This window comes from Polyodon spathula, chromosome 5 (genome assembly GCF_017654505.1).
Source record: "Polyodon spathula isolate WHYD16114869_AA chromosome 5, ASM1765450v1, whole genome shotgun sequence".
Taxonomy (NCBI): Eukaryota; Metazoa; Chordata; class Actinopteri; order Acipenseriformes; family Polyodontidae; genus Polyodon; species Polyodon spathula.
The window spans coordinates 5,277,544-5,304,977 of record NC_054538.1 but is presented as its reverse complement, the minus strand read 5'-3'; the positions used below and the strand labels follow the sequence as shown (position 1 = coordinate 5,304,977).

The following is a 27,434-nucleotide window of genomic DNA, read 5'->3' as shown; positions in this document are numbered from 1 at the left end:
TTACACTAAAAACAAAGAATCCCCCAAATCATAATCTAAGTGGATTAGACAACACCAACAAAAAACAAAACAAACAAACAACCAAAAAAAGATATTACCAGTCATTGATATTACCAGAGATTAAAATGAATGTGTCTGCAAAATTGATGTATTTATTTTTACTGGATAATTTACATAATCAGACTTGAAAGAGAGAATTGGAAAACAAATATATGTGAACTGAATTTTAAACCAATATTTGTGGTGTTTTTTTTTTCTTTTTAATCTGAAAATGTAAGTTTAATGCTGCTGTGTACCAAATACAGAGGTCTGATTAAGAACCATTGTTATCGTTACACCTCGTTTCATACTGGCTCACTCATTATTAGTTTAACTGATATAACTGACTCTGTGGTTGAGAATGTTAAAATATTTGTTGCGGTGTCCATAGAGGCACTGAAGAAATATACATGGCATGAAGAGAAATCCTCAGCTGCTAGAAACAAAGGGTCTACGACTCAAACTGGGGTTAAATGACAGCTCAAATATGAAGGCAAACTGTTCATTCACTACTTCAGTGTTTCCATACTCCTGTTTTGGTAACTTTATAAGATGTACTTTCACTTTCTTGAAAAAAAAAAAAAAAGTGTGCTGTCTTGATCATCCAGAAACCTAAAAAGTCACATAAACTTAAGGCAGCCATATTAAGTCAGAGGTCAATGTTGTATCATCGACATCGTCCTATTATTTAATCCACATATTTTCATATTTGATTTGTTAGATATTTAATATAATTGCATGTGTGTTCTATATGATTCCCTGTTGTTGTTTATTCTAAATCATATTCCAGCAAAAAAAAAAAAAAAAAAAGAAAAGAAAATCCTCAAAGCTGCTAGTGATCATTGTAGCCTCATGCAATCAGGCTGACTAAAACTTGAGATGGCAAAACCAGGTTATCAATGTGATTTCACCCTCACAATGTGAGCTAATATTCAATATAACTGTGCGAATAAGTAACTTACTTCAGCCTCGAACTGGGAATAACTAACTTCAGCCTAGTAATGTCGCTTATGCTGTCAACCAAAATAATGAACTAACATCTAAATTGACACGCGCTTTTTAGTTACAGTAGCATCGAAATGAGATCTACTTAAACGGTCATTTTAGTTTACATATTTTTAACAAACAAAAGGATAAACGCGGACAAAAACACACACACACACACACACACACACACAAAACGAGAAGAGAGTGCACATGTACTGAGTGTGTTAACACATCATTGTGGAACACAACAACGTTTTTTGTTTTTTTTTTATTATGTCCACTTCGCCTTTGATAAGATCCTGTAAGAAGTCGCAAAAGCCTGCCTGCAAACACCTCCTTTCTAGTACAGCACACTCCCACATGCCTTGTGAGTACCACACACATCCCAACGCTGGAAAGAAAGAAAGAAAGAGACCCCTTCTAGGATTGGTGATTTTTTAAATATATGCATTACAGCTGAACCATGCTCAAGATGATTGGATCACGACTGAGTCAGTTAAAACGCTTCCTTGTGTGAATGTTGTGTCTGAAAATCACTGCGGTGTTACTGTTTCTGATCCAAACATACATAGAACCCTCAGCTCTCTGTTAGTCAGAGTAAATGGTCAGTTAACGTGGAGAAACAAACGCGTAAAGGAAATACAAAATGAAACATCGCTACGTTTTCAACACCCTGTACCTTGATATATATATCAAGGCTTTTGTTAAGTGAAAAGCAAAGGCGGTGCAAATAACACTCGTTGTTGAGTTGAAAATGCGGTAAACTATGAAAAAAAGCGTGGTGTGAGAGAAGGAAGATGGGTTGTGAACCAAGGTTTCTATCTGGGTCTACAACGGAAAAAGTAAATGGTTCCTGCAGAATTTGACAGTTTTGCGGGACACTTGTTAAATCAGACTTGAGTGATCTTCCTGTGGGCATCAGACAATTAACTCCAACGCGACAAAATACAAAGGAGGAAAGAGAAAAGGCACGTGAACCGAAAACATTGATCGACCAAGCTGAGAAAATATGTTGCAGATTTAGAAGCTCTTTTTTTTTTTTTTTTACTGTGCTTCGACGTCTTTGGCGTTTTGTTTCTTGACTTCTACAAGTAACTTGTGGTTACACAGAGTGCACATTCGTCTTTACCGCTCTTAAAACGTTAACTTACATTACAGTACAGACTGCGAATGCGTAAAACCGCTGAAACAATGGGACGGATCTGAATTCTGGGAACAAACAGGGAAACATTAGAAAAGGTAACATTTTTTTTTACGTGTAGTAAAGCCGCGTGTTTTATTTTTTTCTGATTGTAAAGTTTCACCTGGTACATCTTAATTAGTATCTTGTAATTTTTGTACATGTGTTACATGCATTTTTCTGATTGCGTTTGACATTTGTCTAGTACCAATGTATGTATTTTTAGGTAGTGTCATTCATTGGCAAAATTAAGCCAGCATTTAAATACTGTCTGTACAGTTAGTAACATACGGTAACTGTGCATGTGCGAATCAGGTTCTTACTAAAATGTGTGACTACTGTCTTTGGTTGGAACATTTTAACTGTGCTGGGCATGTTGTACGAGTGGTAATGTGTGCTTTATTAATGCCAGTGAGTGTTGTGACACAGGACAGATCAAGCACTAGAGGCTGTTCGATGGGTGATCAGGCCATTGAAGAGAACTGTACCAGAGAACCAGTACGGAACTATTCAGCAGTGTGCGGGAGTGTCATGGGGGCTACAGCCATTAGCAGCAATCCGCTCACAGCCTCTGAACACTGAAATCAGAAAGAAGAGATGCTAATGTGTGATATCAAGGCTTGATATTAAATTCAGTTCTACTTTTTTTTTTTTTTTTAAAGAACGTTCTCTGCTTTTGGTCTTGCAATGATCAATTCACCCTCGTAGCATAAAAATGAAATGTGTTGTTAAAGTGCCAGACATTGGCGAATGTTATTTGCCTAGTGCAGGCTGTGTCGAGCGCTAACAGAGCCAGTTACATCGGTGGTAGTAGAGCAAATAGTCGAAAAAGGCTGTGGTCTCCATTAAAGTTGTGGCTTCCTCAGCGCTACAGATTTTACAGATGCATAGTGGAAAACTTGACCCGATCCATAAAACTATAAGTGTTGATTCCATTAATTTACCCCCACCCAAAAAAAGTGTATATTTTGCATATTTGTTACCGATCAAAAATATGTTACTAAAAGTCCTCTAATATAATTATTACTCGTTGCTGGCATTATACTGTACAACTGACATTGAATAAATGTTGCAATATAATGTAAACCACACACTGAGGTTACATCTGATAATATTTAGGCTTCTTGTGCCGCCAGCAGTCCACACCAGTACTAACACCCAGATATATGCTTTAGCATTTAAGAACATAAGAACATAATAAAGTTTACTAACGAGAGGACGCCATTTGGCCCATCTTGCTCGTTTGGTTTTTAGTAGCTTACTGATTCCAGAATCTCATCAAGCAGCTCCCTGAAGGATCCCAGGGTGTCAGCTTAAACATTACTGGGGAGTTGGTTCCAGACTCCCATAATTCTCTGTGTAAACAAGTGTCTTTTCTGTTCTGAATGCCCCTTTATCTAATCTCCATTTATGACCCCGGTACTTGTTTCTTTTTTTCAGATAGAAAAAGACCTTGGGTCGACTGTCAATACCTTTTAGAATTTTGAATGCTTGAATCCGATCGGTGCATAGTCTTCTTTGTTCAAGACTTATTCTGTTCTTTTAGCCTGTCTGCATATGCCATGCTTTTTAAACCCAGAATAATTCTGGTCACTCTTCTTTGCACTCTTTCTAGAGTAGCAATATCCTTTTTGTAGCGAGGTAACCAGAACTAAACACAATGTTCTAGATGAGGTCTTACTAATGCATTGTAAAGTTTTAGCATTACTTCCATTGATTTAAGTTCAACACTTTTCACTATAAATCCAAGCATTTTGTTTGCCTTTTTTATAACTTTCCCATACTGTCTAGATGAAGACATGTCTGAGTCAACATAAACTCCTAGATCTTTTTCATAGATTTCTTCACTTTAATTATCTCCCATATGGTATTTATAGTGCAAATTTGTATTGCCTGCATGCAGTACCGTACTCGTTTCTCTATTAAATGTGATTTGCCATGTGTCTGCCCAGTTCTGAATCTTGTCTAGATCATTTTGAATGATGTTTGCTGCTGCAACAGTGTTTGCCACTCCTCCTACTTTTGTGTCGTCTGCAAATTTAACAAGTTTCCTTTCTATACCAGAATCAAAATCATTAATGTAGATTAGGAAGAGCAGAGGACCTAACACTGAAAATTGTGGTACTACACTGGTTACCTCTCTCCATTTTGAGGTTTCTCCTCTAATCAGTGCTTTCTGTTTTCTACATGTTAACCACTCTCTAATCCATGTGCATGCATTTCCTTGAATCCCTAATGCATTCAATTAGAGAATTAATCTTTTATGTGGGACTTTGTCAAAAGCATTCTGGAAATCTAAAGAAACCATGCCATATGCCTTGCAATTATACATTGTCGATGTTGCATCCTCAAAAAAATCAAGCAGGTTAGTTAGACACGATCTCCTATTACTAAAACCATGCTGACTGTCTCCCAGGACACTATTACCATATAGGTCATTTTAAGTAGAAAACATGATTAGTTCTGCTGCATTGCGTTTTACCTTGTTTTTAAATTTGTATTCAGCACAAACGTCACATAAAACACAAAATGGAGAATGTGTGTGTGAAGCAGTGGGAATTAAGTATGCATTACTATATGTGTTTGGTTATGAAGAAACTAATACAGGGTCAGTGTGTATTATTTAAGGGCTGAACATTTGAGATTCAGTATAAATAAACCTTCACATTTGTCTATGATAAAATATGTTGCGTTAATTTGCTCATGGTATTGAGTTCCGGTGCTCTGTACATTATTGTTGTTTATTATTAAAATCTGTACTGCTCCCGGAACAGATTTTTGCATGATTTGCATTGTCCCATGTATTCTCCAAACAATGAATTTTGCTCTTGGCACATGTTGTTTTGTGATCTAAGGAATCCAGTGAGAAGGTTAAACTGTAATAATCTTGTTAAATCTGTCCTGGACATGCTTATTAGTTGTTGGGTGCAGGTGTAAATTATTCTTCATGTACAACCTCATTTTTATTTTGTAACTTGCTTGCTGTACCAAAATCTTAATTTCAGTTTTTCTTTTTATCTGTTCTATATTGATTGAATAACCCCAATCATATACTAATCTGCTATAAATATTTTGTCAGTACTTTTATACGTATATTATGATATTTGAAGCCAAGTGTTAGATTGTACAGGCAGTGAATAGCTAATATCTAAAGTATTTTAAAATTACATTGTTTTCAAGTAACGAAATAACAATGCAAGTGCCTTATATTTTTGTGTAGTATTAGATGTAGAAATAACTGATGTTTAACTTAAGGGTTTATAAAATAGTATGCAATTTGAATTTGCTTGATTTGAACAACTGTGGTGCTATACAGAGTCTTCAGGATAATCCCTAATTTAACCCTAAACCAGACACAAACTTCCAATTAAACATATTTTGAAAGGTTAAATATTCAGGGCAGATTATTCAGAGTCAGTACCTTAACAGGATTTTTTTTTTTTTAAACCACAAAACTGGACAAAATGACATCATTAAATTATACAGGGATACGGCCTCTAATCGAGTTGAGAGTGTACTAGATTCGAGGTAGCTACCAAACAGTTACAAACATATAATAAACAATTAAGTTTTTTCTTTCTATTGTCATCTGACCAAAACATGTTAAATGTACAAAAAGCCAGATTAGAAAAGTAGATCAGCTTTTACCATTTAAACGTGTGATTTATACACACACACACACACACACACTTACCTATATATATAAAATCTGTGTGTGTGTGTATAATGATTTCCATTACACGAGAGTAGATGTTAAAACTTCATGCTGATTTTTACTCGGCTCTCGCCAAGATATGCACCAACTAAGACGTAGCTTTACAGTAAACTAATGTGATCCATATGTGTCTCCATCCATTTGCATTTCCTTCCATATAATGATGTAGATATCCTTCTGTCTGGTGTTAATGGCTGAAGTGTAATGCTGGCTCCAGGGATCAGCTTAATTGCCTCCCTGGCGCATCAGCACACACGACGGCTGCGATGCTGGCTCCGGGGATCAACCACAGTGCGGCCTCCCCAGCGCATCAGCATGACAACCGTCTGGATTGAGCTAAGTAGGGTACATCTCTGGGGTCTTCAAGTGGGCACCTTCCATCCTCAGTGTTTCGTCGACTAGCCCACGACACCTCAAGAGGGCTCGACGGTGATTCTGGCGTCCCAGCATCACCCCCCTCCGTCCCCAACTCAACTCAGCCCAGCTTACATACCTGTACATCAGCGTTTCTTTCTTTCTATTGTGCTTGAGATCCCCAGCCAGAATCTTTCCGTCTCAACCACAGCCAGTTGCTGCTCCTCTCTGCTGCTTCAGAAAAGTTCTTCACTGTGCGACGCAACTCTTGGCCACTGAACCCGACGTCTCTGAGAAACCGGGTTGTAGAGTGTGCCACAAATCCTCGACAACCCACCTCCACTGGGTAAACCTGGACTCTCCATCCTCGCTGTTCCGTTTCAGCAGCTAGTTGAGCGTACCGCAGTTTCTTCCTCTCGTACGCCTCATCTACAGCATCCTCCCATGGCACTGTTAACTCTACCAGGTGAACAAGGCGTGCTGATCCAGACCACAAGACAATATCTGGTCGAAGGTTAGTGGTGGCAATCTCAGGTGGAAAAATAAGCCATTGACCAACATCTGCCAGCATTTTCCAGTCTCTAGCAGCTTCCAGTTGTCCTGGGCGAGGATTGGTTTTAACACCTTTTATTGGTGGTTGCTCTCCTGGGCGGAGGAATGTTGTCTTTTGTGTGTAATGTTTTGATGGAACAGGTGGCAACTTATTGGTCAGGTTACGCTTGTCTTCCAATGCTAAGGCCAAAAATCGCAGCACCTGGTCATGGCGCCAAGTAAACCGACCTTGGCTAAGAGCCACCTTACATCCTGTCAAAATGTGCCTTAATGTTGCAGGTGATGAACACAAAGGACATGAGGGATCCTCTCCTACCCAGAGGTTTAGGTTCTGTGGTGATGGGAGAACATCATATGTTGACCTGATGAGGAAACTGATCCTGCTCTGTTCCATTGACCATAGGTCTTGCCAGCCAATCTTGCATTGTTCCACACTCTCCCATCTCATCCATTCTCCCTGCTTGGCCTGGGAAATGGCCTTTATACACCTCATCCTCTCCTGCTTTTGCACCTTGTTGTCTACCAGCTTCCTCCTTTGAGCTGGGGCTGCCTTGTGCCATGTAGGAGGAGCTGAACTGAGACCAAGACCCCCTCTTCCATGCTGAACTTGCCCCATGATCACCAATTCGAAGGGCAGCCTTTGCATTTTCCACAGCTTTCTTTGCCGCCCACTTTCTTCCAGTTTTCAGCACAGGTGCTGCCTCCCTTACGCATTTGTCGTGTGACTCTACTATTGTCATTTCCAGTCTAACTTTGGCGCACTTAAATTCCTCGGTTAGAGCGGAGACTGGTAGCTGCAGTATTCCTTTACCATAAAGTCCCACTCTGCTGAGGCAGCGTGGAACTCCCAACCATTTCCTGATGTATGAACTGATTAAAGCTTCCAGCTTCTCTACTGTTGTCAAAGAAACCTTGTACACAGTCAGTGGCCACAGCAACCTTGTCAGTAGACCACACTGAAAGCACCAGAGTTTTAGTTTGCCACACAAACTGTGTCCTTTAGATCCCCATTGTACCATTTCCCAAGACTCTTCATTGACAAGTGTATATAATATATATATATATATTATATATATATATATATATATATATATATATGATATAATATATATATATATATTTTTTTTAAGTACCTTCAATAGGAGTCAGATTTCACTAATGAGAAGAATATTCTGTACAGACGTTGCTACGTTCGGTATTATTCGTTTGCTACATTGCATATCACTGCCTCACATCAGCTGTGGCAGAGACGCTGCATTGTTAAATTCATCTTTTATTACATTGCAAGACTGCCTCACATCAGCTGTGACAGAGAGAGATGCTGTGTTGTTAAGTTAATCTTTTATTACATTGCGTATCAGTGCCTCACATCAGCTGTGACAGAGAGAGATGCTGTGTTGTTAAGTTAATCTTTTATTACATTGCGTATCAGTGCCTCACATCAGCTGTGACACACTTACTGCAAAGTGGGAGATTTTTTTTGTCTCTGCACACACTTCCCAGCCCCTCTGTTGTCAGGGGAAGTCAGGAAGCACTCAACGCAGTGCACAAACCCGCTAGATGCTGATAAAAGCCCAGTGTATTAATGCAAAAGTAAGTTTAAAAAAGTAAACGTCAAGAAATAATAATAAAAAATATTTAAATACAACTTACAAAATACAAATACAATCAATCAATCTTTTTTATATCGTGCCTTTCATAGTGGACCATCATCACAAAGCGCTTTACAAGATGCATTAACAAGAAAATCCATAGTACTTCAAATACAGAGAAATGCATAATACATTAAATACAGTGGAAAGTACATAATACATGTTAGTAGCGTAATACATGAAATAGTACACTAAATAGAGAGGAAACAAGGGTGTGCAGCCAACTTAAAAACTAAGGGCTTTCTGAGTTTTGGCTCATGGACTATAACTTTCTGTGCAAACGGCGAGTGTACTCATTGCGTTGCGTGCGCTTGAGTGTGATTTAAATGGTGCCGCGGGGGATGAATTACAGAATGCTAGGAGGGTCAAGACAGAGGAGTGTGATTAATGCTTGTTAAAAATGTATCTTCAAAGAAATAAATGCGTTAATCACAGAAATTATATATATACCATAAAACTTTATACACAGCAAAGCTTTTCCAAAGAGAGGTGCCAACTTTATATATTAATGTCTCTACAGAGTTAAAAAATAGTTAACAGCAAAGACAAGTGAACCATGAATACCAGACATCGCTGCACTGTTGCCAAGGTTGTCACCTCTGCTGGCAGCTGCAACTGCCCGGTCACAAGCCTGTGCTCCGATCACCCTATCCATGCCGGCCAGGTCCCATGTTGCCATTTCTCTGTCCCTCTGAGGTGACGCCAGAGACAAAAGTGACCAACCCTCTCACTTAACCCCAAACAGAAGGGGAACCAGTCGAGGAATGTCGAATGTACCGGTGGTGCCATTCTGAGGGGGAAGGTATGTGACAGGGAGGACCCTGTGGCTGGTTCTTGCGTGAATGTGTGCAGCTGGGACACACAGCAGTAGGCACGTTGCTTGACAACTAATTGAGCAGATGGGCTCATCTGGTGCTGAGCTGATCGGGAGGTCCAGTTTGGCTAGGGGGCAAGCCCGGGGAGCCGTGCTCCGCAGGACAACTACTATGGAAATACCAGGCGTCACTGGGAGGCAACAGCAGCAGGTTAGTTTAGTGGATGTTGATCCCAACCAATATAGAGAGGGTTTCGTAGTGTAGTAGGATTCTGGAGCGGGATGTCTCTTTTAATGAGGCTAGCACTCACCTTGTGAGGCAAACTTTTATTTTTAGCTTTGTTTTGTTTTGTCTGTTAAATTTGATACTATGGCTACCCTTGCTGTTGCCCTAGTGGCAGCACTTCTGTTGTATTAAATCTGCCTGTGCGGCATGTGTCAACACCCAATGCTTTGTGTCTGATTCATTATTATTCAGTGGTAACCCACGCAGGTAACTTCATGTATATAGAACGCTATTTAATCCACCAATATAGCTCATTCTTTTTAATACCTCTCATGATTTAAGAGGCCCATTATGACCAAATTTATGGTGATATTAATAAACAAGGTACAAGTTCTCCTAATGAATAAGGGCAGGGTGTCATGTTGCATGTATTCGAGTCATGCACTTGAAAAGCATTGCATATCTTGATTAGAATATTTTGCAGGCTCTCCTATCTTGACTGAGTGTTATCTTTGACACCAGAGTGCGTGATACAAAGACAAATTCCTGCTGAAAGGCTTGGAGCAAGATTTAGATTTTAGCTTTATGTAAAGTTTCTTTACATGTTGTAATATTCATTTCTCATCCAGCTGTAGTCATTCTGGTTTTTAAGGTAAACTTACGCAAATAGGAATAATTAGATACAGTTCCTTTATTTTTATATTTGTAAATTTACTTTTTTTTATATTAAACAAAAAATACAAGATTTGCTGCTAGTTTTGTAGGCTAGGGATTACAACATCTTATTACACAGGCAAGTTAATGTTTTTATTCATAAAGTTCTCAACATCAGTATAATTACAGCTAGTTTTGCATCACCCTATAGAATTAACTAATTTTGTTCACAGTGAAAAAAAAAAAAAACAAAGGTCTCTATCCTAAAATTCAAAATGTTGCTAAAGTTTTGGCCATAGCTGTAATTGCACATACCAAACAATTAAAGTTAAAATACATCAACATGTGGATTTAGTATTTTAAATGTAGGCTTTTTAGAAGCACAGGCATCTGCAGAATACCCTTACTTGACTGATGGGATGTTTAACCTATCTGTCTGTCACCTGATTGCTCAGGGGTCTGTTTGCACAGCACTGCTTGGGGTCAATACACTGTTACATCAGAGTAAGGAATATTGTGCTTCCATGTTTGATGGGAATCTTTGGTTTACAATTTCTGTGGAGAGAAGCTTAAAATAATTTTCAGCCTAAAATTGCATAGACAAGCCTAATATTCAAAGTAAAAAGAATATTAAACACAATTAAGGTAAGCTCTGTTCCACACCTATAAATATTCACGTTAGGTCTCTTTTTTAATATTTCAGTGCATCTATGCATGGGCTTACTTGAAACATTCCTCCTGTCTTGTTACCAGGGAGACAAGGGCGAGAGGCAAATTGCTGCATAGATGAACATGCTCCGTGATACTGTACATATTCCATAAATAATAATTAAGCCTTGAAACTTAAATATCCTTCTGCAGCCTTAGCTGTGCTATAACATTAAGCAAACAAGGCAATAGCAGAACTAAGAGTATTTATTTCAGGGAGTGAGGCTAGGGAAGGTCCAGGACCTCTGTTGTTAGTCTGAAACTACAGCTGTCAGAGGCACATCAAGGGGGGGAGGTAATAGCCAATGCATGGCTAATTCTTTTTCTATACTTTATATACTGTTGGTATATGTCATGGTCATTCACAGCTGTGATGGAGGATGTTGCTGATATACTTGTTTTGCTTTGTGCGCAAGAAATAAGTGAATATGCATGTCTTAAATACCCTGAACGCACTTACAAAAATGAAGTGTTTAACTTTTGTATGGTTTACTGTTTGTTCTTTTAACTGTTGTTTTTTAAACAAGCATGTCAGTGACATTGGTTCCTCTGTCGTTGCTAGCAATACACACTGACAAAGTAGACCAACCTAAATCCACTGTGTACACATACAAAATACTATCACAGATTGTAATAAACTCAGTAACTAGTTTCATTGCAATACACCACTGATTTATGAAACTCTTTTGCTAAAGAAGTCCTCTAGCATGTTTCATCACTATAGGACAAGCAGTTCCAGAAGCTTGCAAACTGTCAAGAGTCACCACTGTCCTCCCGTAGGGGATATGAACCCCAAGCGGGAGATAATTAATCGCACAAAGATTTCTCTCAGACTGTTTCCTTGGCAACAAGGAGGCTGCAAAGTTGAATGCAAGGTTGTGATCGTTTTTGGATGCATATCTACCCCAAAGCAGTTATTACAAAATTGCCACATTAAGAAATGCAGGAAATAATTGAACATTGTTTTCCTTTCTTGGTTTGTTTATTGGTCAAGGCTACTTTTAGTTGGTATTGTGTCTCACCAAGCATTACTGAATGAGCACTATGGTTAATGGAAAAGAAAAAGGGTGGAGAGTATAATATTAATATGGCTGAAAACAAAGTGTAAATTGAATATACCTAAAAAGGCTTCCATTGACTTACAATGACTTAAATCACAGGCTAGGTGATGTGAAGGGCAAGCTGCATCCTTTGTTATTTTTTAAATAATCTTTTAAAATAAATGCTTACAAAATTAGACATGATGGAGTGCACTGCCCATGTTTTAAGACAAGTTGACATTGCAGCTGCAAATACTACAGGGAACCCTACCTCTTATTAAAACAAGCAGATCATCTTCCCAGGTATTCCATGATCCAACTGCATTTCCATAGACAGCATCCTGCTCTTTCAGTACCATTCACAATAATACAAATGTTTGTGTTCAAAGTAAGTTATGGGGAGGGTTGATCAGTAACTGAAGTTTGTTTAAGGGTATTATAATGAACCCCAAATGATACTGAAATCTATATATTTAGTAGTAAAGAACCAACATGTTAACCCTTCCACTGGCATGTTTTGCTGGACTGAGACTCAAGTCACATCTTTACATTTTATTAGTAAGCAAGAGAAACATGAATGTGCTTGCAGCAATTTGGATTCATTCGTTTCTACATTGTGACTTGCATTGGCTTCTTTCACTAGTGTGTTGATATCTCAGCTGGTGAAGAAACGATTACTCCAGTAGGTACACTGCTGTTGGAGAAAGAAGAAAGGGACTGTCTATTCTAAGCCCACCTCCAAGGTTTTGGACTCTTGTCGTTGAACACATGTTTGTAAGGCTGTTTTACTCACTCAATAATTGCCATACCGTTGTATAGTAATACAATGGTATAAACCTCTTGCATGTGCCTCATCAGTGATGGGCAACAGACACAGATGCATGAACTAAAAAAAAACAGGTGACTCCAATAAGCCCAGTGCACCTAGTTGCCCAATTAGTCAGTACATTTCAGTGAGATACATTTTTGTTTTGCCCAATGTGACCATATTTCATATAAATAACACTGTAGATCTGGAAACTTAAATACCCAGGCAACCATTTACACGGTGGGTATAGTGACAGGAAAAAAATACTAGTCTATCTAGAATGGGGAAAATGTTAACTGATCAAAAAGCTTACATTCTGTACTATCTGCTTCTCTTGTGACCTAGAAATTCTGTCGTAGTGCTGCAATGCATCATTGGCATGGCAGATCTTACAGTACAGCATAGTATATTTTAAGAAATGTGTGCTATTTTGAGGCGATACCAAAGAAACTGGGTTATAGTAACCTTGATTTTTAAAGACTAAGCTGTTACAAAAAATTAACTCTTCGCTGTTATATATTTAATAGGCCACCCTCACTTGGCTGATAAAAGTTATTGCCACATGCTGAACCCTGTGGTATAAATTATATGTTATAATTTATACACGGTTCCTTTATCTCTGCTGGGTAGTACAGTCCGTTTGGGTTATGTGCGAAAGGCTTTAATGTGATGTAGGTTGTTTTGTGCAGAGGAAATGTTCCTGACCATCTGGCAGTCATATTCTGTTGCTGTTCAGTGGGCCACAGTGATCCTTTGATGTACACATTCTAATTTAAGAGATACATCCAACATATTGGCTGGGGTGAGTCATGCTACAGGATCTTGGTTGGGTCTTGTTGCTAGGTGCAAAACCTACTCCGCATGCAAAAAGGTACCAGGAGATGTCGTTTTTTGGTTACTATGGTTTCAGTGGATAGCTTTCTTTATAAGGAGAGAAACAATTACCCTTTATTTTTAAAAAACACTTAAATCACTTGGAATAGTTTTATAGTTTAATAAATACAGTGTGGTATGCTAGAATCCTTGGGAAATAACTTAATATTTTCTTGGTATTCTCCTGGTATTGCCTACATGGCCTCCACTGTCTAGACAGTGGAGTAAACTCCAGGTTAAAGGTGGATGTTCTCACTGATTAAATGCAAAAGAGCCCTGAGGTTTGATTTCTGTGGAAATTGTAGGTCATTGTAACAGAGTTTAAAGGAAAAAGGAACAGTTTGTGCATATTGTGGCTCATGAAAAAAGGAGAAAAGGAACTGAACTAAACTTGCTGCTGTTGGTTCTTATTTTTAATTTGGCATATGTAAATATGAAAATCTGTAGTTTAATATTAAATGTCCACAGATGGCCCTTATTTCCACCCCTCATTTTACAGAAGGGAATATTCTAAATTGTTTTTCGACAGACTGCTTGTGCATAAACTGTGCGTAGCTACTTTTATTATTTAAATAACTGTATATTTTAAGAAAATTGCAACAGTTAATATCGTTCAGGATGTGCTGTGAGACAAGCAAGCCATGTCCTGGCTCGTGTCTTCATTGCTTGTTGTGTTTCTTACAGTATACGGTTTGCCTTTTGATTTTTATTGGTAGAATAACAGTTTTTTCAGGAGTAGCATTATAACAGGTGTACCGTAGAAAGGAAACCCTGGCTGATGTATTTTTTTTTTTTGTGATTGGAAATCAAAGCATGTTGTGTCAATGGTTTTTACTGTAGTGCTGCTTTCATCTTTGAGGAGGGAATTTTATGAGACACCTGCTGTTGTGATCACCCTACATCCTTTTTATTTAAAGGAAACAAATCTCTGTAATTTATAATGTTTTCACTCAAGAAGGTTACATTGGAATTGAAAGATTTTGACCATCAATATAGTAGATATTCTGTTGCGGTAGATTTCATGTGTTATTCCTTTAAATATGTAACAATGTATGATTAGGCTACTTGCTGTATAATATAGTATGTTCTGTTTCTTTAATTGTCCACACAAGCAGTTATTTTAAATTCCAGCATATGCCATTACACAGAAGCAATGGAGAGTGCCTTTGAGAGGCAATTAATTTATATATTTTTTAAAACTACTTTCCATTACTCCCCTAGAGCTTTCCAGACCGTGGTATGGCAATAATTTATGATTGTATACTACACTATGAGTGATGCAATACCACTGCATTGAGCTTATTTGTCACAGGATAATAACAACATGTGTGTAATAATATTATGTCCCATTCTCTTGTCTGCTCAAATACAGTTCAGTTTTTCGATTTTAAACTTTCGTTTCTGTTTTACCGAAAACTGATTGGATGTTAAACGGCTGAAAGAGATTGGTCGTCTGGTTCCCTGTAGCTGATTTATCTCAAAACATTAAGTTGAGTCCTAAAGGATCCAAGTGGTTCAGCATCAACGTCATGACTAGGTAATCCATTCCATACCCCCACTACTTTGTGTATGAAGTTGTGTCTCCTCTGTCCTGAGAATATCAGTTATTTCAGCATATCTTCATAGCTCATTCCTTAAAGCCCTGTAGTTTGTCTGGTTACTCTTTGTAGGACCACAATGTCGTTATCATTCTGTGATGACCAGAACTGGAAACAGTACCCTAAGTGACAATTGGAAGCTTAGGGGAGGCACTTCAGAAGACTATTTGGAGGATATTTTTCTATCATATAAGTCTGTTATGGTATGTAACAAACAATCATGGCTTTCTTTACCATTCCTTGTGGGCAAAAGAACAAACAGAAATTTTATATAAACTTGGTCGAAAAAGGAGTATGTGGGGTCATTGATCAGCAACAGATAGGAATAGTTCAACAGTATCCTTTATGTTTAATTAGTGTGAGATGTGACACCCCCAAAGCAAATATAAATAAATGCACTGATGTATCAACAACACATCACACCACCCACATGCTAATGGGTGTTTAGAGTACTTGGTTTTATTTCATGATGTCATACAGTTTACTCATATACATTTGTGCTGTAGGAGGATATGTAATTCAGTGCAGTGAGTAATTAGCAATACAAGCTAAATACCAGTTGACAGGTTTGTTTATACATGCTGTATTGTTCTCTCTGATCTGGGTAACCCCACCACTCAATCACTAACTCCCAGACCACAGCTACCACCGCAGATCAATACATCCAGTTGTCATCCTTGCCATAACCTCCTTCTCCACTACATATGTGAAAATACTTTATTTGTGAAGAGCATTTGTTGTAAAGCACTTGGCCACACCTTTTGGAACAAATGGGGTCTGTTTAGTTATGTGCAAGTGATTCTAAAGACAGTAATTAAGTACTGTATGCTAAACAAATACTATCAAAGCAGTGGTGCAACACACAGCAGAAATAGTAATCATCATGAAGCAGGCTACTCCTATTCATTTATCTGCAAATCAAGCTCCATATTGTGAAGACTACAGGCTGCAGATCCCCAGTTTAAAAATGAGTTTTACTGTGAAGGAATAAAAAGCAAGAGAATAAGAACAAATCAGCTGTTCACACATATTTCTTCTGTTTGCGAAAAAAATAAAGAGGAGTTTGCATTTTTTTTCATTTCTAGTTCACAGCCAAGTGCTTAAGTGTGAACTTCCACATACATCTTGCAGAGTATAAATATGTAGAAGATAAACTGCTGCAGAAGCTGAAAAGTTTCATTATCTACCTTTTGATGCGGGCACGTGTTGTTTTTTATGTTTAAAACAAAAGAGGACGTAGCAATATAAATAAAGAAGCGAACTGAACCAAAAGCCTTTTGGCCACGAATTGTGATGAAGTCATGTTTATCACACAGACTAGTTATGTAGAACAACAAACTATTTGTGGCACTTGCCAATATCTCAGTCTTATTGCCAGCCCCGTCGTACCATATATGTGCATGGAGCCAGTACACACCAGGCACTGTACATGTGAATAGTTTCACATGGATTAATGACAATGTTTTGGCATACTGTGAGTCTTGTAACCCATATTGTTCCAAACCAGAGGCACCCGTATTAGGCCTCAGGAGCAGTGGAATGGTAATCAAAGCCTATTTGGTGGATGCCCTGTGCGTGTGAAAAACTCTTTCAGACAGTACAGAATTCTGTGCACATTTGTTGCTGGAAAGAAATGTAAATCTGGCCTTGGCCCCCATGAAACAGTCATATGATTTACTCTGTCAGTGCCCACGTATTCACACAGTGACATGCCTTCTAAACTAAAGCTAAAGAAAGATACACAAGATGGTGAGCCTCTATCATAGTCATGAGTAAGAAACAGCATCCTCAGACAAGAAGACATACAGAACTCTAGTTGCACAGGGTCCAAGGGAAGTCATCTCTGAAATTGTCCATTAAAATCCTTGACTATATTTCTAGTGCTTTGAAACAAGGCAACAGAGCAGATCGTGATCATGTGCTTCATCACCACGCAGTTAATTCTGTGCTAGCTTTCTCATAAACAGGTCTTGCCATCTAGGTATGGAGTTGTATTCTACCTAAATCCCTGTATTTGTTCCAGTCTCCCTATTTATTTTTTTTTTATCCCAAAGACATTTTTTCATTCTCTTGACCATCTAACTGCATCCTTTATCTGGAGGGGTAAGCCTCTTCAGGTCAGTAGGCTGCTTCTCCAGAGGGGCAGACTGGGCGTTGGATTGAAAAATTTTATGTTTTACTATTGGGCTGCCAATATTCATAAATCACTTATTGGCTCTATACACCCGATGCAGTCTGGTATCAATTGGAGGCACACTCGTGCCATGCATCTTCTCTCCCTGCCTTGATTTGCTCGTCTCTCCCATTAAACATGTCCAGCTAAACCTCCCCAACCCCATAGTAAACTCAACCCTCAAACTATGGTCACAGTTCTGTACTCACTTTAAACTCAAAGTCCCTTCCATATTAGGACCCATTTCTACTAACCATTTATTTTGTCCATCTGTGCTTTATTCAGTCTTTTTGTTTTGGCTATGGAGGGGGTTAAAATGGTTTAAAGAGTTATAATACATTGACATTTATGCTAGTTTTGACTGTCTGTCTTCTAAATTCACCTTGCCCCATTTCTATTTCTTTCGATCAGATTCACAATTACATGAGTGCCCACTTCCCCTCATTCCCAACCATTCCACTCAGTCCTGCATTGGACACTATACTAGAACTCCTCCCTAAATAAAAAAAGACTTATTTGGGACTAATTCAATTTAAGATATTGCATCGGGCTCATGTAACGAAGGACAGACTGATCAAAATCTACCGTGGGTTGAATGGGAGCTGTGACAGCTGTGATTACTCCACAGCTGACCTGACACACATGTTCTGGTCTTGCCTGAAGCTTGCTGGTTTCTGGTCTTTCATTTTCAGAACTCTCCCTCGGGTACAGCAGATCCCTTTGGACCCATGCCCACTATTGGCAATTTTTGGTGTTCCATCTGAGAATCAATCTTTACAAGGTGGACAGGCAGATGTGGTGCATTTATTACACTCGTGGCTCGCCGGAGGATCTTGCTTGGCTGGAGGTCCTCCTCATCCCCTTATAATTCTTGTTGGATTAAGGACATATTTTTCCTTTTAAAACTAGAAAAAATGTTATTCACCCTGAGGGTATCGGTTGATTCATTGTATTCTAGGTGGCAACCCTTTCTCTCACACCTGTCACTTACTAGTACTGCCCTCTGATTAGCAGGTGTGGGCTGTCCCTGGGATGACTGGGTAACATACTTTTATTATTTCAGTTTTGACAGGCTAATGTGCTGTTGGTTTTGTTTTTATTAAATATGAAGACTGTGCCTATAGAAGGTGATATGGGGAAGGTTTGGGACGGGAGGACGTGGTAAAATTGAAAAAACTGGAAAACAAAGATGTGATAATTTTGATTTTTGTTTTACATGTTTGCCTACTTAAGAATTCTTACAATGTTTGTACTACGTATTACAAGTTTATTATTGTTTTACCTATTTTTCACTTTAAAACAGCAATCTTTCAGAACCGATATTACAACACCTATTCCACAGTGTACTGACACCACTTTGAGACACATTACTACTGTCTACATACATTTGTCACCACTGTAGCATTCAAAGAGCTATATTCTTTCTCTAAAGGACATTTGCCTAACATTATACACTACAGTGCCATTTTGCCCCAAATATTTGTTGATGCAACTGTATGTCTTTCTTTTAAGAAACTATTTGTACAGTATCTTATACTTTTGTATGTCTAATGGTAGTTTCTGTGTACAAGATCTGTTTTTGTTTTACAAATACTTGGTGTGTACAGTAGGTTGTCTCATTATATACTGGAAAATGACTATAGTGGGGAAGCACAGTGGTACAGCTTTATTTTAAAAAGCCAACAAGTGAATAGTGTGTTTGTGGGAGAGAACTAATAATACTTAACAATGTAGTAGTAATTAAACATAGTAATAATGAGGAGTTGAATTCTGCACTTCTCTCAGTAACCAGTTAAACTGTGATTTGTCATTTGCTGTTGAGTCTTTGTAAATAAAATGGAGCCTTCTGTTTACACTGTAGATAAGCCTTTTATTGCAGCACTAGGCTTTCCATAGATACAAGCTCTGAGTACATTTATTTTTGCTTTGGTTGGTGATAAATGTCGGCAGAAATCTGTTCCTGTAGAAACTATCAAGGTGATGATCAGAGACGATCCCTGTCAGCTGCAGGGTTCAGGACTGGGTGGATTACACAAGGTATCTTGCTATCAACTAATTTCCCTCAATCCTTAAACATCAGTGTAAAGTGGATGTTGCACTGAAGATGAATTTTGCATGTTTTATTAAAATTCAGTTGGATCCATACCTCTGCCATCTCAACAGCAATATCATGAATGTGTGTACCCTTGGTTCCTATTTTTTTCTGCAATTGTATTTTCCTTATTCTTACAGCTATGGCCAAAGGTTTTGCGTCACCTAGAATTTTAGAATTGAGACCATTTGTTTTATATGAGCATAATTTAGGTCTTTTATTTAATATCATGTATCAAAGACACTACAAAGTGATATTGTAAAAGTCTAGCAGAAGCCATAATAGTAGGTCAGTATTTCCTGTTGGATTTTCCAAATGTGAAATTCTTCAATTTGTTAAGTATACGGAAAACTACAAAGCGGTATACAATTCAATATGTTAACATCAGGTTTCATTGAATTTTATGAAGCAAAATCAGTTAATTCTATAGGGCCATAGCTATACAGTAGTATTCAGCTGTAGTGTTTACTCAGTAGGATGGTGCGACAGAGATGGCTGAGCGGTAACGTCAGGTCAGAAGCAGGAAGAACAACAGACAAGGTATTGCAGGGCAAAAAGATGCGCCGTTTTTATTTTCAAATACAAAATTAAATAAAATATTTGAACAAAAGAAACACACTTGCTCACTGAGTGAAATAAGGGTTAAACAAAAACAAATCTCGAATAAAAGCACAGGCCAGGCTGGGCAATCGCTTTCACTGACCCTGTATTTAGTTTCGTTTTAAACTGCTCTCCTCTCATCTGAACACCCACCCAGAGCGGGGAGAACTGCAGGCTTTTATATTAGTGACCGAGGGATTATCAGTTATCTGATTAGCCCTTGGTCACATTCTGCACGGGTTTTTAATGTGCAGAGCCCTGTTAGGGTACAGTCTAAGGTTATTTCTTTTCCATGTACACATGTAGTCTCTCATCCACGTTCATGTTATATCGTAAAAAAGGAACAGCACAATGCTTCCCATGAAAAATGTAGACTGTTAAAAATATAGGCCTTATTATGTACATTTGGACTTTACAGTTTCACTTACCGTATAAGTAATTGATGGAGAAATATGTTTATCTTTTAATTGGCAACTGGTGTTAATTGCAGGGCAGGATCAATCCGCATTAGCACAGTAAAGATACTGAAATGGATGTCTGGTAAATGAGAATAAGTCACTGAAGAATGAACTTGTGAGTAACACTGAAAACAATGTAATACTGTTTTTGATAGATGTGCCTTAGCCTGGAAATAATACTTGTGTATAATTAGTGTTACAGTGAAACAGTTAATTGCTTTAGGAGCAAACATTTATCAGGAATTGGCAGGTGCACCCAGATGATGTTGTGTTTGCAATTCTATTTAATAGTTTAAAACCAAAAAAAAATTAAAAACTGTACATTTTCCCCCAATTCCTGCACCACGGAAGTCTGACGTCCTTTACTTCGAGTTCTATTTTTCTCTATCAGCTTTCTCTCTCTCTTTCTTTTTTTTTTTTTAAATGATTAGTTCTCGCGTCCAATATATCTGTTTTTGGTCTTTCGTTTATGTAATGACTATGTGACTATGTGATTCCGTGGCTAACTCTAATAACATTGAGTATGCAAGAAGCCACTCTCAGCGTGATTAGAAGTAGTCACGCAACAGTCGTATTATAGGGTATATACGCCTTCATTATATCAAAGAGGACTGAGAGCCAGGCCTTTCTTCGAGCCACAGTTTGATCTTTTGATTCAAGAGCCAGTGGTTGAAAACAGCTACAATTATGTATAAATTTTAAAACATGATACAACTGCATAATTTATTTTAATATAATCAACTCCTCACATTTAAATGTAATGTAAAACATTTGTCATAGCAGTGTGAATGGAAGCGGTCATGGGTTGTTTTTCCTAGGCTATGTAGCATGTTACTATATACAGTATGATCAGATTTCAGGTGTGTAAAAGATTTTTTTGAATGGTTTTGAGTTTTGAATGGTTATGGATGTACCCGAGATGATATATTAATAGTTTTGCTTAGAGTGTCAGCAGCCTAAGGGGCGAACTTCTGCTGATCTCTCAAAAGGTAATTTTGCTCATCTGAGACATTAAAATATTTTATTTACTTAAAGCTACAATAAAATTCAAGTGCAATTTTCTTTAGCCGTGGACCCTTTACATACTTGGCAAATGGCAAGTTTAATTCACTTACTGTGTGACAGATGCTGTGACATTACATTGTGGAAGTGTTACATTTTTTTTTTATCTAAGAGATGTGACATTTTACTTGTTCATCCCTCCGTATTGTTTGCCTGAGAAAAGTCTTTTTTATTCTCGCTCTTCTGGCACAGTGTTAATTAACACCATCTGTGTATGTCTTTATCAGATCACTTTGTTATCCTTTTAGATGGCTGTCGCTACCACTGATAGATTTCACCCTAATCCAGACTAACAGCCAGTATCACTAGCAGGGGTGCTGTTGAAAGGGTAATGCCGTTAATGACGGTGATGTGTGCGCTTATTGTTATTGTTGTGTTATAGTTAAGCAGGGCATCATACTGTAAACAAGACCAGAGACATGTATTGCCATGTGTAAGAGCTGATGAAAATCCATTCTCTTGACATCTTTTACATCTGTATTTTTTAATCTGTTCAAATAGTTTGAGAAAATGTCTGAGTGTTTTTAGTAAATGTATTGTTTTTTAGAGCTAGCCCCACGGTTGTTTACAGTATGGAAAGCAGATGGTTTTACTTCCCAATGAAATGACATTATGAAATAGGAGTCATCAGTTTTTGTACCACATATATTTTCTATTTATAATAGCATATTGCTGGTCATTCTGCTTTCCATTCTCACACAAATGCTACAGTATGTACTTTCTTCTCTGTACACTATATTTCTTAGCTGTGTACTGGCGGATATTATTTATGGTTTAACTCATAAGTTTTTACAAGTCTATTTAGATGTCATGAAGTTGATATTCATGAAACCTTTGATTTGACTGATTAAGAAGCCATCAACATCAAACTTCTTTGAAATAATCAAACAGACTTCTTTAGATAACCCATGATAAAGCTTTGTGATTTAGCATTCAATTCAACTGTAATGTTCTCGGTTGAAGAACTAGGAGTTATATATTTATTATTCACTGATTACATGATACTGGGATTTGGGGAATATATTTATATTGATCTTGGTAACAAGATATCAAAACACATGTTTAACACTGTATGAGATGATAAGCTGCAGGATGTTACTTAATATGCTTCCAAACTTGAAATGTCGAGGACACCATTCATCATGAGCACCATATCTTTGCTATTCCCATAAGAGGAAGTCGCAGTCATTAAAGAATAAGTAGAAAAGTATAGAGTTACACATCCCCATGTTGGTACAACTGTTTAAGTAGCGTACCTGTAATTTTTCTTTTCATTGTTAACACACTGACAAATTTTTACATTTAAAACGTTAATGTCTGTTTCAAAGCTGTTTTCAGAATGGCAGCTCTAGTGCACTCATAGTGTAAGGATTCTTCCTGCAGTGATTTAACGGACAGATCTCAAACCCCAGTGCACTAGAGTGGCCATTTTGAAAAGAGCTTTGAAACAGAGTTTAAAGTTATCAGGAGCAGTTCAGATAAGCTGCGTATCGGCCATTTATATGCATTAAAAAATCAGAAATATGCACTCAATTTTAATTTAATGCTGTGAACAGGATGGCTGTAGGGTGACGTCAAACCAGAAACAGAAACCAAAACACTGTAACGTACTGGGGGTGAAACCGAGACGCTGTGGCGCCCAGCTCTTTATTAAACAAATAAATAAAAGACTAAAACAAAACAAAAGACACGTTGGCCAAACCAATACACAATAAACAGCAACAAGTAGTATGCTGGTTGCAAAACCAGCATACGTAGCAATTGTTTCTCTCTTTTTGATAGACTCGCGTCTCTTGTCTCGTCTCTGACACACAATCACTGTGCAGCTTAACTGCAGGTCTTTTATAATTATGGCCAGGGGGTTAACTAGCTATTAATTATCTTATTACCTCTTAGCCGTAGTCTGCACAAGTTTAAGGATGTGTGACTGTCAGCTAGTTAAATAATCAGTAGCTGACAGTCGCGCATTCTCATGAGGAATCTAACACACAATAAAACAATAACAAATAATGGCGGCTTTTCGCCTGCGCCACCAACAATAATAATACCAAACAAACACAGCTTTTCGCCATCGTATATATTTACAGAAATAATAATAATAATAATAATAATAATAATAATAATAATAATAATAATAACCAAATCTATATACAAAGGGGCAGGGCACACCGCCACAAATGCATAAAAATATGCATAGGAATTCTGCTGCACAGCTTGGCTGCCTCCCCTCCTGCTTCCACGAAAACTCCCACTAACAACTACAGCTCCCATTAGATAATGTCTTCAGTTACTAGGAAACTGTACACAAGAAAAACAAAACAAACATGATCCAATCTCTGGCTAGCCCTGTTGTCTTTGCAGCCAATCACAGTAAGAATAAGACAACCGCTAAAAAAAAAGGCTCTTATAATGTGTAACTGTAATGTTAAAATATAAGTAACTTAATTTGCAGTCAGTGTGATATTGTACCTCGAAAAAAATGGGCTGAGCTGATAAAGAACCTCGTAGAACACACGTGTGGTTGTACAGGAGTTCAAATTAACATTGCAGTTAAAATGGAAGGCTCTTTTATTGCCTACCCCATTACCATTAGATTGTACAGTATTTGCAGAGATTACTCGTGACTTCAAGGTAATGTTGCATTTTACCCCTGAAAATCCATTTTACTCTCTCAGTGTTAAAATTAGAGGATAAGTTACTCCCAGACCTAACACCTTACCTGGAGCGCTGTTATAAGTGTACAAAGTTGTAAGGATGTTAACAATGGAAAGAAAAATTACAGGTACATTATTTAAACAGTTGTAGCAACACGTGGGGACGTGTAACTCTATATTCGGAACCCCGCTGCTTACTCTTTAAGCATCTTGTGTCTTCTGTGAAGGGGTGCTTCGATAAATCACTAATGTTTCTGTGGCCCCAGAAGCAAAAGCGACTATTTCCCTACACAAGGTTTACTGATTATACAGTAATTGGATGAAGAGGCACCAGTACATCCCTCCGCATTCATTTTGTATCTAATCATGCCAGCCCGCAGTACACTAAGGTTGATTAGGCTAGCTAGCTAGCTAGATAGATGACTGCACCTTGCTAATGGTTATCATTTACTATAGGGGGATGCACCTTGTTTGTTAATAAACACATACATTTCTTATTAAAAACGAGTGCATGGGAAGACTGTACAGTAAGTGAACATGCCACAAGAGGTGGATGAGCTGTGTGGCCCCTGAATTCCATCATGCACAAGCGTAGTATGAAGAGGTGACCCATTGTTAGACGCTATTGCAAGGTATGCTGTTGCTGACACAGACGTTCAACCTCAAGTTGAAGGTATTTCCCATTCAATTACATGAATCTGTTTGCTGGAGGAAAGACAAATCCAGTATCACCAAGGCAACATCCTCAACACTGAGATTTAGAGTCTGAATACCACTGTGAGATATTAAACATTAATGTTGAAAATTGGGAATTTGAGATTTTTTTTAACTAGATTGAAACTTTCAACATGAAATGAAACACGAGTCATCCTTGTTGAGCACTTGTTTGATTTAATTGTGTGTGTCCTTTGCCACATGAGTGTGTGTGTCTGTGTGTACATATTCAGAATAATATGATTTGTTGAGATGTCTTCCGTATGCAGGTTTCAATTAATCGTCCTCAGTACTATAGACATGTTTTTGAAAATTATTTTTAAAAGTACATTACCAGCATACCAAAAACTGTTTAACAGCTTTTTAGGATTTTATGTTGGCTTGTGTGACTCAATTTAGGAATCACCCTACCGTAATCGTTGTGTTCTTTATTTCAGAGGGAGACCCACAGAAATACCATTGGCAACCAATGAACTGTCAGCCTCCAAATGGCGGGACTCCTACTCTGCCAGACGAATGCAGTAACTACGATGCTTGCTGAAGGAATTCTTGCAACCCTTCCTGCCTACCCTTGGGAACAATGGTTTACTCTGCTTAACTGCCCCCTGTTCAGGCAGGGGCCTCCAGTGGTATGTTAAATTCCAACAGTGATGACTATTTGAACATTACTCCATATTCCAGGATGCGTCTTGCACTGGTTGAAGGTTTATCAGAGAACAGTTTGTTACAGGTTGGCGCCTCCATGGAGAATGGCACTGTGCCCCCTTACTTGCAGGAGAGCTTTGAGGTCCTCAGCACGCCCTTGCAGGTATTCCTTTCCACCGTGATTATTTTCATCCTCCTGGTGTCTTTTCTGGGGAATGTGGTGGTCTGTTTGATGGTCTACCAGCGGGCTGCCATGCGCTCTGCCATCAACATTCTCCTAGCTAGCTTGGCCTTTGCAGACATGATGTTGGCCGTGTTGAACATGCCCTTTGCCCTGGTCAGTGTCATAGCCACCCACTGGATCTTCGGGGAGGTTTTCTGCAAGTTGTCCGCTATGTTCTTCTGGCTCTTCGTCATTGAAGGAGTGGCTATCTTGCTTATCATCAGCATTGACCGATTCCTCATCATCGTTCAGAAACAGGACAGATTGAACCCCTATAAGGCCAAAGTGCTCATTGGTATCTCCTGGGCCTTTTCATTCTGTTTTTCTTTCCCCCTGGCCCTTGGCAAGCCAGATCTGCAGATCCCCTCCAGGGCCCCCCAGTGTGTGTTTGGCTATACCACAGAGCTAGGCTACCACACCTACGTAGTGCTCATAATGCTAGTCTTTTTCTTCATCCCCTTCATGGTGATGCTTTACACCTTCTTGGGCATCCTGAACACAGTGCGCCACAATGCCATTCGAATCCACAGCCACCCGGACAGCATCTGCCTGAGTCAAGTTAGCAAGTTGGGCCTCATGAGTTTGCAGAGACCGTTTCAGATGAACATAGACATGAGCTTCAAGACACGTGCCTTTACAACCATACTCATTCTGTTTACAGTGTTTACAGTGTGCTGGGCACCCTTCACTATCTATAGCCTGCTTTCCACCTTCAACAGTAGCTTCTACAACAAGGCAAACTTCTTTGAAATAAGCACATGGCTGCTCTGGTTATGCTACCTCAAGTCTGCCCTCAATCCATTGATCTACTACTGGAGGATCAAGAAGTTTCGGGACGCCTGCCTAGACTTAATGCCCAAGTACTTTAAGTTCCTACCCCAACTGCCCGGCCACACAAAGAGGCGGATTCGTCCCAGTGCCATTTATGTTTGTGGTGAGCACCGATCTGTGGTATAGCTTTAAACTGAATTAAAAAAAAAGTAACTTTAAACTGCCAATGCAAATACTACTTGTTTGTGCAATGTAAATTGATGTAATGGAAACATGATAGTCTTTTTATACTGAGCATCAAAAGAAACTTATCACTTGGATAAAATTTATCATTTGGATAAAATTCACTAGACGTGATCGAAAAAATGACAGACTGTTTTAGAGCTGGTGCAGTGACTTTATTGTGCTGATTAACAATTGACATCACGAAGATGCTGCAAAATGATCTGTCGATCTTGGGCAGGTGTTGAGACTCTTGGTCTCCTAGTTTGTAGCCTGCCATTGACAGTGGGTGTCTGGTTATACCGTCTTGCCAGATTTGAAATTGCTGGCTGTGAGCACCCAAGACAACGAGCCACAGTACGCTGCCCTAGTCCAGCCTCCAACATGCCCATTGCACGAAGGTGCTGCTCTCTTGCCAGACGTGGCATATTATATATACGTACGTTTTTTTTTCTGCAATTTTTGTTATTGCTTTTATTCAAGTTTGCAATTCAACAGCTGAAATCACTCCATATTCAGTGTCCAATCAACTGTTTTACTAATTAGGCAATTAAATGCATATGCTTCAGTCAGTCATTCAAGCGAGTCATGGTCAAGGATGAACGATCGAGTGATTAAAA

General features: G+C 38.5%; 1 protein-coding gene across 1 annotated transcript; it reads left to right on the top strand.

The window, feature by feature from the left end:
- Positions 1-885: 885 nt before the first annotated feature.
- LOC121315461 (probable G-protein coupled receptor 63) lies at positions 886-27,434 on the top strand. The gene is made up of 2 exons (XM_041249575.1): positions 886-2,265; positions 25,391-27,434. Exon 2 carries the CDS (start codon positions 25,585-25,587, stop codon positions 26,776-26,778), a length of 1,194 nt encoding a protein of 397 aa, XP_041105509.1. The 5' UTR covers positions 886-2,265; positions 25,391-25,584; the 3' UTR covers positions 26,779-27,434.

What these genes read in the sequence shown, in the direction of transcription:
- LOC121315461 (XM_041249575.1), top strand. Translation starts at nt 25,585, where the DNA reads ATGTTAAATTCCAACAGTGATGACTATTTGAACATTACTCCATATTCC.